This window comes from Globicephala melas, chromosome 9 (assembly GCF_963455315.2).
Source record: "Globicephala melas chromosome 9, mGloMel1.2, whole genome shotgun sequence".
In the NCBI taxonomy this organism is placed as follows: Eukaryota; Metazoa; Chordata; class Mammalia; order Artiodactyla; family Delphinidae; genus Globicephala; species Globicephala melas.
This window is the reverse complement of record NC_083322.1, coordinates 5,255,553-5,268,179: the sequence shown is the minus strand read 5'-3', so window position 1 is coordinate 5,268,179 and position 12,627 is coordinate 5,255,553. Positions and strand designations below refer to the sequence as shown.

The 12,627-nt window shown below is 41.6% G+C and overlaps 1 protein-coding gene across 4 annotated transcripts in view; it reads left to right on the top strand.

The window, feature by feature from the left end:
• Positions 1-12,627, top strand: part of GALNTL5 (polypeptide N-acetylgalactosaminyltransferase like 5) — a 127,144-nt gene that overhangs the window by 90,204 nt on the left and 24,313 nt on the right. For all 4 annotated transcript variants that reach the window (XM_070046281.1, XM_070046283.1, XM_070046282.1 and 1 more), the window contains one exon: positions 7,489-7,738. In XM_070046281.1, coding sequence (XP_069902382.1) covers positions 7,489-7,738 — 250 coding nt within the window. The remainder of the gene's footprint in view (positions 1-7,488; positions 7,739-12,627) is intronic.

Below are 12,627 nucleotides of genomic sequence, written 5' to 3'. Positions count from 1 at the left end.
TTCCTCCCTCTGCTATATTTTGGAAGAGTTTGAGAAGGATAGGTGTTAGCTCTTCTCTAAATGTTTGATAGAATTCGCCTGTGAAGCCATCTGGTCCTGGGCTTTTGTTTGTTGGAAGATTTTTAATCAGAGTTTCAATTTCAGTGCTTGTGATTGGTCTGTTCATATTTTCTATTTCTTCCTGGTTCCGTCTTGGAAGGTTATGCATTTCTAAGAATTTTTCCATTTCTTCCAGGGTGTTCATTTTATTGGCATGTAGTTGCTTGTAGTAATCTCTCATGATCCTTTGTATTTCTGCAGTGTCAGTTGTTACTTCCCCTTTTTCATTTCTAATTCTATTGATTTGAGTCTTCTCCCTTTTTTTCTTGATGAGTCTGGCTAATGGTTTATCAATTTTGTTTATCTTCTCAAAGAACCAGCTTTTAGTTTTATTGATCTTTGCTATTGTTTTCTTTGTTTCTATTTCATTTATTTCTGATCTGATCTTTATGATTTCTTTCCTTCTGCTAACTTTGGGTTGTTTTTGTTCTTCTTTCTCTATTTGCTTTAGGTGTAGGGTTAGGTTGTTTCTTTGAGATGTTTCTTCTTTCTTAAGGTAGGATTGTATTGCTATAAACTTCCCTCTTAGAACGGCTTTTGCTGCATCCTATAGGTTTTGGGTCGTCGTGTTATCATTGTCATTTGTTTCTAGGTATTTTTTGATTTCCTCTTTGATTTCTTCAGTGATCTCTTGGTTATTAAGTAGTGTATTGTTTAGCTTCCATGTGTTTGTATTTTTCACAGATTTTTTTCCTGCAATTGATATCTAGTCTCATAGCCTTGTGGTCAGAAAAGATACTTGATACGATTTCAATTTTCTTAAATTTACCAAGGCTTGATTTGTGACCCAAGATATGATCTATCCTGGAGAATGTTCCATGAGCACTTGAGAAGAAAATGTATTCTGTTGTTTTTGGATGGAATGTCCTATAAATATCAATTAAGTCCATCTTGTTTAATGTATCATTTAAAGCTTGCGTTTCCTTATTTATTTTCATTTTGGATGATCTGTCCGTTGGTTAAAGTGGGGTGTTAAAGTCCCCCACTATGACTGTGTTACTGTCGATTTCCCCTTTTATGGCTGTTAGCATTTGCCTTATGTATTGAGATGCTCCTATGTTGGGTTCGTAAATATTTACAATTGTTATGTCTTCTTCCTGGATTGTTCCCTTGATCATTCTGTAGTGTCCTTCTTTGTCTCTTATAATAGTCTTTATTTTAAAGTCTATTTTATCTGATATGAGAATTGCTACTCCAGCTTTCTTTTGAGTTCTATTTGCATGGAATATCTTTTTCCATCTCTTCACTTTCAGTCTGTATGTGTCCCTAGGTCTGAAGTGGGTCTCTTGTAGACAGCATATATACAGGTCTTGTTTATGTATCCATCCAGCCAGTCTATGTCTTTTGGTTGGAGCACTTAATCCATTTACATTTAAGGGAATTATCAATATGTATGTTCCTATTACCATTTTCTTAATTGTTTTCGGTTTGTTATTGTAGGTCTTTTCCTTCTCTTGTGTTTCCTGCCTAGAGAAGTTCCTTTAGCATTTGTTGTAAAGCTGGTTTGGTGGTGCTGAATTCTCTTAGCTTTTGATTGTCTGTAAAGCTTTTAATTTCTCTGTCAAATCTGAATGAGATCCTTGCTGGGTAGAGTAATCTTGGTTGTAGGTTTTTCTCTTTCATCACTTTAAATATGTCCTGCCACTCCCTTCTGGCTTGCAGAGTTTCTGCTGAAAGATCAGCTGTTAACCTTATGGGGATTCCCTTTTATGTTACTTGTTGTTTTTCCCTTGCTGCTTTTAATATTTTTTCTGTGTATTTAATTTTTGATAGTTTCATTAATATGTGTCTTGGCGTATTTCTCCTTGGTTTTATCCTGTATGGGACTCTCTGTGCTTCTGGGACTTGATTAACTATTTCCTTACTCATATTAGGGAAGTTTTCAACTATAATCTCTTCAAATATTTTCTCAGTCCCTCTGTTTTTCTCCTCTTCTTCTGGGACCCCTATAATTTGAATGGTGGTTCAGCATTTAATATTGTCCCAGAGGTCTCTAAGACTGTCCTCAATTCTTTTCATTCTTTTTTCTTTATTCTGCTCTGCAGTAGTCATTTCTACTATTTTATCTTCCAGGTCACTTATCCATTCTTCTGCCTCAGTTATTCTGCTATTGATTCCTTCTAGAGAATTTTTAATTTCATTTATTGTGTTGTTCATCATTGTTTGTTTGCTCTTTAGTTCTTCTAGGTCCTTGTTAAATGTTTCTTGCATTTTCTCTATTCTATTTCCAAGATTTTGGATCACCTTTACTATCATTATTCTGAATTGTTTTTCCAGTAGACTGCCTATTTCCTCTTCATTTGTTAGGTCTGGTGGTTTTTACCTTGTTCCTTCATCTGCTGTGTGTTTCTTTGTCTTCTCATTTTGCTTAACTTACTGTGTTTGGGGTCTCTTTTTCACAGCCTGCAGGTTCGTATTTCCCGTTGTTTTTGGTGTCTGCCCCCAGTGGCTAAGGTTGGTTCAGTGGCTTGTGTAGGCTTCCTGGTGGAGGGGACTAGTGCCTGTGTTCTGGTGGATGAGGCTGGAAATTGTCTTTCTGGTGGGCAGGTCCACGTCTGGTGGTGTGTTTTGGGGTGTCTGTGAACTTATTATGATTTTAGGCAGCCTCTCTGCTAATGGGTGGGGTTGTGTTCCTGTCTTGCTAGTTGTTTGGCATAGGGTGTCCAGCACTATAGCTTGCCGGTCGTTGAGTGGAGCTGGGTCTTGGCATTGCGATGGAGATCTCTGGGAGATTTTTGCCGTTTGATATTACGTGGAGCTGGGAGGTCTCTGGTGAACCAATGTCCTGAACTTGGCTCTCCCACCTCAGAGGCACAGCTCTGACGCCTGGTTGGAGCACCAAGAGCCTTTCATCCACACGGCTCAGAATAAAAGGGAGAACAAAAGAAAGAAAGAAAAAGATTTTTTTAAAAAAAAAAAGTTATTAAAATAAAAAACAAAAAATAATTAGTAAAAAATTTTTTTCAAGTAATTAAAAAGAAAGAAAGAAAAACCAAACCAAAAAACAAATCCACCAATGATAACAAGCGCTGAAAACTATACTAAAAAAAGAAAACGGACAGACAGAACCCTAGGACAAATGGTAAAAGCAAAGCTATACAGACAAAATCTCACATAGAAGCATACACATACACACTCACAAAAAGAGGAAAAGGGGAAAAAATAATATTTCTTGCTCCCAAAGTCCACCCCCTCAATTTGGGATGATTGGTCGTCTATTCAGGTATTCCACAGATGCAGGTACATCAAGTTGATTGTGGAGCTTTAATCCACTGCCCCTGAGGCTGCTGGGAGAGATTTCCCTTTCTCTTCTTTGTTCTCACGGCTCCCGGGGCTCAGCTTTGGATTTGGCCCCGCCTCTGCATGTAGGTCGCTGGAGGGCGTCTGTTCTTCGCTCAGACAGGACGGGGTTAAAGGAGCCGCTGATTCGGGGGCTCTGGCTCCCTCAGGCCGCGGGGAGGGAGGGGCACGGCGTGCGGGGCGGGCCTGCGGCTGCAGAGGCCGGCGTGACGTTGCAGCAGGCTGAGGCCCGCCGTGCGTTCTCCTAGGGAAGTTGTCCCTGGATCCCGGGACCCTGGCAGCGGCGGCCTGCACAGGCTCCCCGGAAGAGGGGTGTGGAGAGTGACCTGTGCTCGCACACAGGCTTCTTGGTGGCGGCAGCAGCAGCCTTAGCGTCTCATGCCCGCCTCTGGGGTCCGCGCTTTTAGCCGCGGCTCGCGCCCGTCTCTGGAGCTCCTTTAAGCAGCGCTCTTAATACCCTCTCCTCGCACACCAGGAAACAAAGAAGGAAGATAAAGTCTCTTGCCTCTTCGGCAGGTGCAGACTTTTCCCCGGACTCCCTCCGGGCTAGCCGTGGTGCACCAACCCTCCGCAGGCCGCATTCACGCCGCCAACCCCAGCCCTTTCCCTGGGATCCGACAGAAGCCGGCACCTGAGCAGACAAGCCTCTCGGGCTGGTGAGTGCTGGTCGGCACCGATCCTCTGTGCGGGAATCTCCCCGCTTTGCCCTCTGCACCCCTGTCGCTACACTCTCCTCTGTGGCTCCGAACCTTACGCGGGGGCCACTCTTCATTGTGGTGCGTGGGCTTCTCATTGTGGTGGCTTCTTTTGTTGCGGAGCGCAGGCTCTAGGCACGCGGGCTGCGGGCTCAGTAGTTGTGGCGCATGGGCTTAGTTGCTCTGTGGCATGTGTGATCTTCCTGGACCAGGGCTCAAACCCGTGTCCCCTGCATTGTCAGGCGGATTCTTAACCACTGTGCCACCAGGGAAGTCCCTGAATTCTTTTTAATATGTTCCTATTAGTGGAATTTCTGTGTCACATGGTACTTCTTCTTAACTTTTTGAGGAGCTGCCAAACTGTTTTCCGCAGCAGCTGAACCATTTACATTCCCACCAGCAACGTATGAGAGTTCCAATTTTTCCACATCCTCACCAACACTTGTTATTTTCTGTCTTTTTTGTCTTGTTTTAATTCTAGCCATCCTGGTAGATATGAAGTGGTACCTCACTGTGTTTTTAATTTGCATTTCCTTAGTGACCGATGATGTTGAGCATCTTTTCTTGTGCTTGTTGGCCATTTATATATCTTCTTTGGAGAAACAGATGGTATTTTTCACCTATCAAATTAGCCGACATGATTTTAAAATGTTTGTGTTATATAATATTATAGAAGCTATTTTAAGTGAAAAATGCAAAGTGTTAATTGAACAGTGTGTGTGCTGCCAACAGTAAAAAAAAAAAAAAAAAAAAAACTATATATGTTTAAAAATGGGGCTCTTTTTAGCTCAGTTTTGATTGAGGCATGAAGACAACAGATGTTATATTCCAAAGTGAGTTGTCGGACACAGTACCATAAAGAAATTTCAAAATAGATATCTGAGAAGCAAACTCAGCTACACTGAATCAGATCGTTAGAGTTAGAGATGATTTTTAGAGAAAGCTGCTTGCTAAATCCTGGTTAGAGGAACTTGATGTGAATTTCCTGTGTTGGGGGCTCAGCACATCCTCAGACATCAGTGCAACAAAACCAGAAACCTGTTGGGGGTGAAGAGAAATGAATGGTTGTTGGCTTCTCACCTGAGAATCAAAAGGGCAGAAGAAGGGCTGTGGCTAGCTACGGAACGAAGGACATTTGCTTCGGTGTTAGTATCTGTTCTGATGGCAGAGTTTGCTCAGGCAATGGATGTTTGGGTAAGAGAGCAATAAAGATCATCTTAGATCATGTCCAATGGGGCTATCTAGAAGGATGGACAGATCTCAGCAGAGGAGAAGCTAGAGGTCGAACACAGGACCCTAAGTTGCTGAGGTGGGAGTCTAGACCACCCGGATAGAATGCATTTGCCCAGTTTATGGGAACTGCAGATAAGAGACTACCAGGGATGGGAAGGGGGGTGGTCCTCAAAATCACCGTGCAGCCACACCGTAATAGAAGGAGTCAGCTCAGAGCACCCTGCTCTCTCACCAAGAAAGAACTTCCCTGCCCCATTCACTTGTCTCTTACCCTCCTTTGGCTTTAGTGAGGTCTGAAACCACAGAGGGTAAGCTGGGGAAGGAGACCAGTAAGGAAGAGCTAAGAAGATTTAATGCAAAGGCAAGTGACCCTCCCACAGGGCCACCTGGTTCGGGGGTGGGTTCTGCATGCAGGCAGGGAAGCTTGGATTGTAACAGGGGCCTGAAAATTCTAATTGCTGAATTGAGACTGTTTTCAACTTCCGCTGTCTAATAAGACTTCCAGTTAACCTAAGAGAGCAGAGAAGTCTTGGGGCCTGCTCTGTTTTGTAACCAATGGCAGGGAATGGACCAGTCCTCCCTATAGATTTATTTATTTACTTATTTATTTTTGGCTGAGTTGGGTCTTCGTTGCTGTGTGTGGGCTTTTTTCTAGTTGTGGCGAGTGGGGGCTACTCTTCGTTGCGGTACGCAGGCTTCTCATTGCAGTGGCTTCTCTTGTTGCAGAGCGCAGGCTCTAGGCATGCGGGCTTCAGTAGTTGTGGCTCGTGGGCTCTAGAGCTCAGGCTCAGTAGTTGTGGTGCACTGGCTTAGGTGCTCCACGGCATGTGGGATCTTCCCGGACCGGGGCACAAACCCATGTCCGCTGCATCGGCAGGCGGACTTTCAACCACTGCGCCACCAGGGAAGCCCTTCATGGTATCTATTTAACCACAAAAGTTTTTAGTTTCGATGAAGTCCAGTTTACCTGTTTGTTTGTTTTGTCTTCTGTTGCTTGTATTTTTGGTGTCATACCTAAGAAACCATTACCTAACTCAAGGGTCGTAAAATGTATGCCTGTTTTCTTCTAAGAGTTTTATAGTTTTAGCTCTTACCTTTTGAGGTCTGTTATCCATTTGACTTAATATTTGTGTTTGGTATGAGTTAGGGGGTCCAACTTCATTCTTTTCATGCAGATATCCAGTTGTCTCAGGATATTTATTGAAAAAAATGATTCTTTCCCAATTGAGTTGTCTTGGTACCCTTTTCAGAAATCAATTGACAATAGATGCTTCGTTTATTTCGGCACCATTAATTCTATACCTTTGGTTTATAAGTATCTTATGCCAATATTATATTGTTTTGATTATTGTAGCCTTTTAGTAAGTTTTGACAGCAGGAAATCCTTCAACTTTGTCCTTCTTTATCAAGATTGTTTTAGCTAATTTGGATCCCTTGCCTTTCCATATGAATTTTAGGATCAATTTCTGTAAAAAGAACCAGTGGGATTTTGATAAGGATTGAATTGCATCTGTAGATTGATTTGGGAGATTATAAAACATTTTAATAATACTAAGTCTTCTGATCTAAACATAGGATGTTTTCATACGTTCCTATGATTTTATGTTGGCTACAAGAAAAAGTCTAACCTCTGCACCTGAGTTTTGAGGTCCCTTCTAATTTGAGACCACCTAATATATTTTAACACACATATTCTTTATTTTGGCCATACCAGGTTTTCCCATGTTCTCAAAGCAGAATAGACCCTCACTAAAGCTTGAATTCAAGAGGAAAAATAATTATGCATCTTTGCATCTCAAGCACCAAACTAAGTACCAAGGAAGGTTTCCTTGCAGTAAACATTTGCGACATTGGGTTGATCAATCAAGGCTGAGATAAAATGACATTTTAAAATTGAAGGTCAGCTCAGTTCCATCTGCTGCTTTAGAATTTTCCCCAGACTCCTCTCTACCCACAGTTCACCAGCTTCTTCTGTGTATCTGTGGCACATGATGTCCTGCATTTTTGGTACAATATAAAATACGTGTTTCTTGTCTCCTGCCAGTGAAGCTGAAAGCACCTTAGTAGCCAAACACATAGTAAATGCTGGACAAATGCTTGTCGCCTTGATTCGGGCGTTTCCTACACATGCACTAACACTCGCCTGTTCTTGCCTCCCCAGGGGATGTTCTGGTGTTCCTGGATAGCCACTGCGAAGTGAATAAAGTATGGCTGGAGCCCTTGCTGAATGCCATTGCCAAGGACCCCCGAATGGTGGTGTGTCCACTGATAGATGTCATTGATTATGTGACCCTGGAATACCAGCCCTCTCCTGTTGTCAGGGGAGCTTTCAACTGGTATCTGCAATTTAAATGGGATCATGTTTTCTCTTATGAGATGGATGGACCAGAAGGGCCTACTAGACCTATCCGGTGAGATTTCTTCTGGTAATGGAAAAATAGCACGTAGGTGTTGGGAGCAGGGGGAAGCTTTCAGAGATTATGACTTTGATTTCATGAGCTTAATGAAGAGAAATATTTTATTATTTATCTTGTTTCTAAAAGTCTGTAATAATAGAATGTGGTAGGTTTTGTTTCTTTAAGTTTCGCTCACTGGGAATGAGCATCTCACCCCAGTTCGGAATACCACCATGGTTAGTATGCCTTTGATTTCAGAGGTCCAGCTTTAAAATGTGGACTTGGTTCTCAGGAACAAGTTGAATGTTTATCAATGATCAAAATACTAGCACTGGGCTTCCCTGGTGGCGCAGTGGTTGAGAGTCCGCCTGCCGATGCAGGGGACACGGGTTCGTGCCCCGGTCGGGGAGGATCCCACATGCCGCGGAGCGGCTGGGCCCGTGAGGCTATGGCCCCTGAGCCTGCGCGTCCGGAGCCTGTGCTCCGCAACGGGAGAGGCCACAACAGTGAGAGGCCCGCGTACCGCAAAAAAAAAAAAAAAAAAAAAAAACTAGCACTGTGGATAGCCCAGAAAAAGGCGATGTCTTTGCCAAATTCATGTATAAAATATTTATCCAAGTGCTTCCATCTGTAATTTTATAGGTTGAGATGAATGTGATTTTCCTGGAATATCAGTCTTGGAAAATATATTTCTAAATGTGAGAATAATTTGAATGTTATGACTTCTAACTGCACTTATGAGGTTATTTCTCAAGAGACTTCCTCCAGATCACTCCCCACATTTACTGATAACTTTTGACACCAGGCTCACTTCTCCTTTAATGTTAACCTCTTTGTTTTACAAACCACATGAGTCAATTTTCTAACACCATAGCCTAGCAAGTCCTTGATCTTTGCCTCTATTTTAATTTAGCTAGAGCTGTGTGATCTTGAATGAGTTGCTTAACCTCTCTGCACCTTATTTCTTTATCTGTAAGTCTGGAGAATAACAGTACTTCACAGGGCTCTTCTGAGAATTAAATGACATATATCAAAGCTTAGAACAGTATCTGTCCATAATAAGTACTGTATAAATGTTAGATATTTAATATTATTCCTACAGCCATACCCTGGATCTTCACCTTCTAAATTACCACTTATCCCTCTCCTTGGCCACAACCCAGGACCCTCCTGGCTTTTTCCTCCTCTGTTCCCCCCACGCCCACCCTTGGACATCATCAAGATGTCCAGTTCTTTGATTTCTCTTTTTACCCCTCACAGTTTTCTTTCTGCTTCTGTGGTCTAGACTTTCTGATCTATAAATTCTCTCCTCTTCTGCCACATCCCCCTGCACTTCTGCCACGATAGCCCTGCAAAGCTCCAACCCTGGTTCAATTCCACCGTCTATTTCCTTTGTTCCTTTACGAGATGTGAATTGATTCTTCTGCACATTGATGGTCTCCAGCCCCATGCTGCCTTGCAATCCTTTTATCCACTCATTCCCAGAAGTGGGTATTCCCATTCCACTTTAGTACTTCCCTTAATCCCAAGAGCTGCCCCTGCCCTGAACCCCTACTCTTAGTAAGCAAACTGACCTCTTAAATCAAGGATGAAATAAAGACTATCTAAGAATTGGGAGGAATGATTGGGAAATCATATAGTATCAATACTTTATGCCAGAACTGTAATGGATTATGCAGCCATTAAGCATGACCACGTATGAACTCCGTATAGCCATCTTCCAGATCTCCCATTGCCTTCTCTAATCCAGTGATTAACCAGCTCCAGGAGACCCGTCCTTTGTGATGATTCTCATATCACATCTGTCCATCTCTCTGACAGTCCTCATGGCCCAAGCCATCACTGCTCCAGGCTTAGACTCTACACCCTAAGGGACAGTCTGGCCTACAGCTCCTCCTCTTCATTCCCATCTCTCTGTTGCTACGTTAATTTTCTTGAAACCCCACTTTGCACATGTCACCCGTCTTGCTTATTGTCTTTCCACTGCCTTTAGGATAACATGCAGATTCCTTCGTATAACTTCGAATGACTCTTCGTATGACATAACTTTGTATGACTCTGATATTTCCTCTGCCCCAGCCATCACTTGTTAGCTGTTTAGGGCTGCCATGTACAGCTGCACAGGCTGTGCACTGCATATTTCCAGAAGGCACTGTTCACAAAGACTATAGGTAATTAGCATAGCTGGAGTTGTGAATTAAGGCAGCTGTTAGGGGACTTCCCTGGTGATCCAGCGGTTAAGATGCTGCGCTTCCACGGCAGGGGGCACAGGTTTGATTCCTGGTCGGGGAACTAAGATCCCAGATGCCACAAGGTGCGACCAAAAAAAAAAAAAAAAAAAAAGGCAGCCCTTAGCTGGACCAGTTACCTCTCTCAGCTTCAGTATCTTCATCTGTAAAATGATGATGATAATAATAATACCTACCTCTCTGGATTACTGAGGGCCTTAAATGAGCCAATACTTGTAAAGCACATAACTAAAGGCCTGACACAGAGGAAGGGATCAGTATAAATGGTAGCTATTGTTAATGTTACAGACTTCAGGATGAAAAAGAACAAAGTTATACTTCATTTAAATAAAACTTAATATGTAAAAATCATGATTTACTAAAAACTTAAAAAATAAAACATCAATCTTTTGAGTTCATCTCAAAGTAATCTAAAATGAAGTTACTTTTAGTAAGAAGTAGCTGAAATATTCCATTTACCAAAAAATTGACTTATAATTTTTGTAATATTTCTGTATCTCACATTTTAAGTATTTTTTAGGCTGTAAAAATTCAATTTGGAAATTGGATTTCTAAGAGTCAGTTGCTGAAAAGTAACATTTTGGAACTCTAATACACTGTCAGTATATATACATTTGTAAATGCTTTTTGAAAATTTGGCAATATAAGTTAAAAATTTTATAAATATTCTTATTCTTTAATGCAATAATTCTACTTCTTACAATTTATCTTTAAGGAGTTGAGAGATAGGTCCAGAAATATATATTGTATCAATATTTATTTTAGTAAGAAAATCAAAACAACATAAATGTTCAATATTGAAATGGTTAAAAAAGTATATTCATATTTTGTAGAATATTATAGAGTTAAAATTTTTGAAGGCTAGTTAACTAAAAAGGAAAATTCTCACAATATGTTAAATTTTAAAAAATCAGGCCATAAAAAACTTACGTCAGTATAATGTGGAATCTAAAATATGATACAAATGAACTTATTTACAAAACAGAAACAGACTCACAGACTCACAGACATAGAAAACAAACTTATGGTTACCAAAGGGGAAAAGTGGGAGAGGAATGAATTAGGAGTTTGGGATTAACATATATACACTACCTTATATAAAACAAATAATCAACAAGGACCTACTGTATAGCACAGGGAACTATATTCAGTATCTTGTAATAACCTATAATGGAAAAGAATTTGAAAAATAATATATACATATGTCTATTTGAATCACTTTGCTGTACACCAGAAACTAACACAAAATTGTAAATCAACTATACTTCAATTAAAAAAAATCAGTATAATACCAATTGTGTGATTATATATGTATATATTACATAGAGAATATATATTATACATATGATATGTTATAATACAATTATAATGTATAATAATATATGTAAGAAAAAAATAGGTTGTTTTAAAGAGTTAAAGGAAAAAAATTAATTTTAGGTATTAGCCATGAATTAGCATTCATATCTGAAGATATATTTTTTCCCCTACTTACAATAGTTCTAATGACAAAAATAAAAGGTGGGTGAAACTTAGAACAAGCAAGGAAAATCGTGGCCTTAAGCTTCTACCAACGACACTCGTGGCCCCCAGGGAGAGGGACATGCAGGGACCAGCTTCGTCCAGTTACCAGATAGGATGACTCCTAGCAGACTACAGGCATGCTGTTCTCTCTCACAAATAAAAAAATAAAATGATTTTATTTTATCAGCCATTTCCCCTTTCCTTTTCTCTCCTTTGTATTAAACCACCTAGAAAGAGTCGTCGGTATCACTCTCTCCAGTTCTGTTAAACAGTTCACTCGACTTTAAGCTCACTGCAGTCAGGCTTTGCCCTCCCCACTAGCTTCACACTGTCGTGTCCAGTCCTCAGTCCTAGTCTTACGTGGCCTGTCAGCCGTGTCCATGCTGCTGGCCTCTCCCTCCTCTTTGACGGGCACTCTTCCCATGGCCTCCAGACCACCAGAGCCCCCAGCTCTCGCTCCTACTTCACCGCTGGTTTATTCCATGCCCTTTGCTGATTCCTCCTCTTCTCCCCGACCTCTCACTGCTGAGGTGCCCAGGGCTCTGTCCTCTTCACCTCCCCTCGCTCACCCATTGCTTCTCATCCACCTTATACTGGTGACTCTCAGGCTCCGACCTCTCTCAGAACACCAGACTCCCCTATCCAGCTGCCTACTGGCATCTCCACTTTCATGCTGAACAGACACCTCAGATATGTCCAAAACTGAATCTTCCCACCAAAAACTTCGTTCCACCGTAGCATTCCCCGTCTCAGTGCATGGTAACTCTAGGGGCTTCCCTGGCGGTCCAGCGGTTAGGACTCCGCGCTTCCACTGTAGGGGGCACGGGTTCCATCCCTGGTTGGGGAACTAAGATCCCACATGCTGCAATATGGTCAAAACAGACAAACAAACAAACAAATCAGTGCATGGTAACGCTATCTTCCAGGTTATCCAGGCCAAACTTCCTCCAACCCTGCACATCCCACCCATAGCAAGTCTGCTGGCTCCATCTTCAAAACCTATACAGAATTCAGCCACATCTCATCTCCTTCATTGCTATACCCTTATCCAAGAGGCCATCATCTTCCCCTGGGACCATCACAACAACCTCTAACTAGTCTCCCTACTTCCACCTTTGCTTGTTGATTAACTAA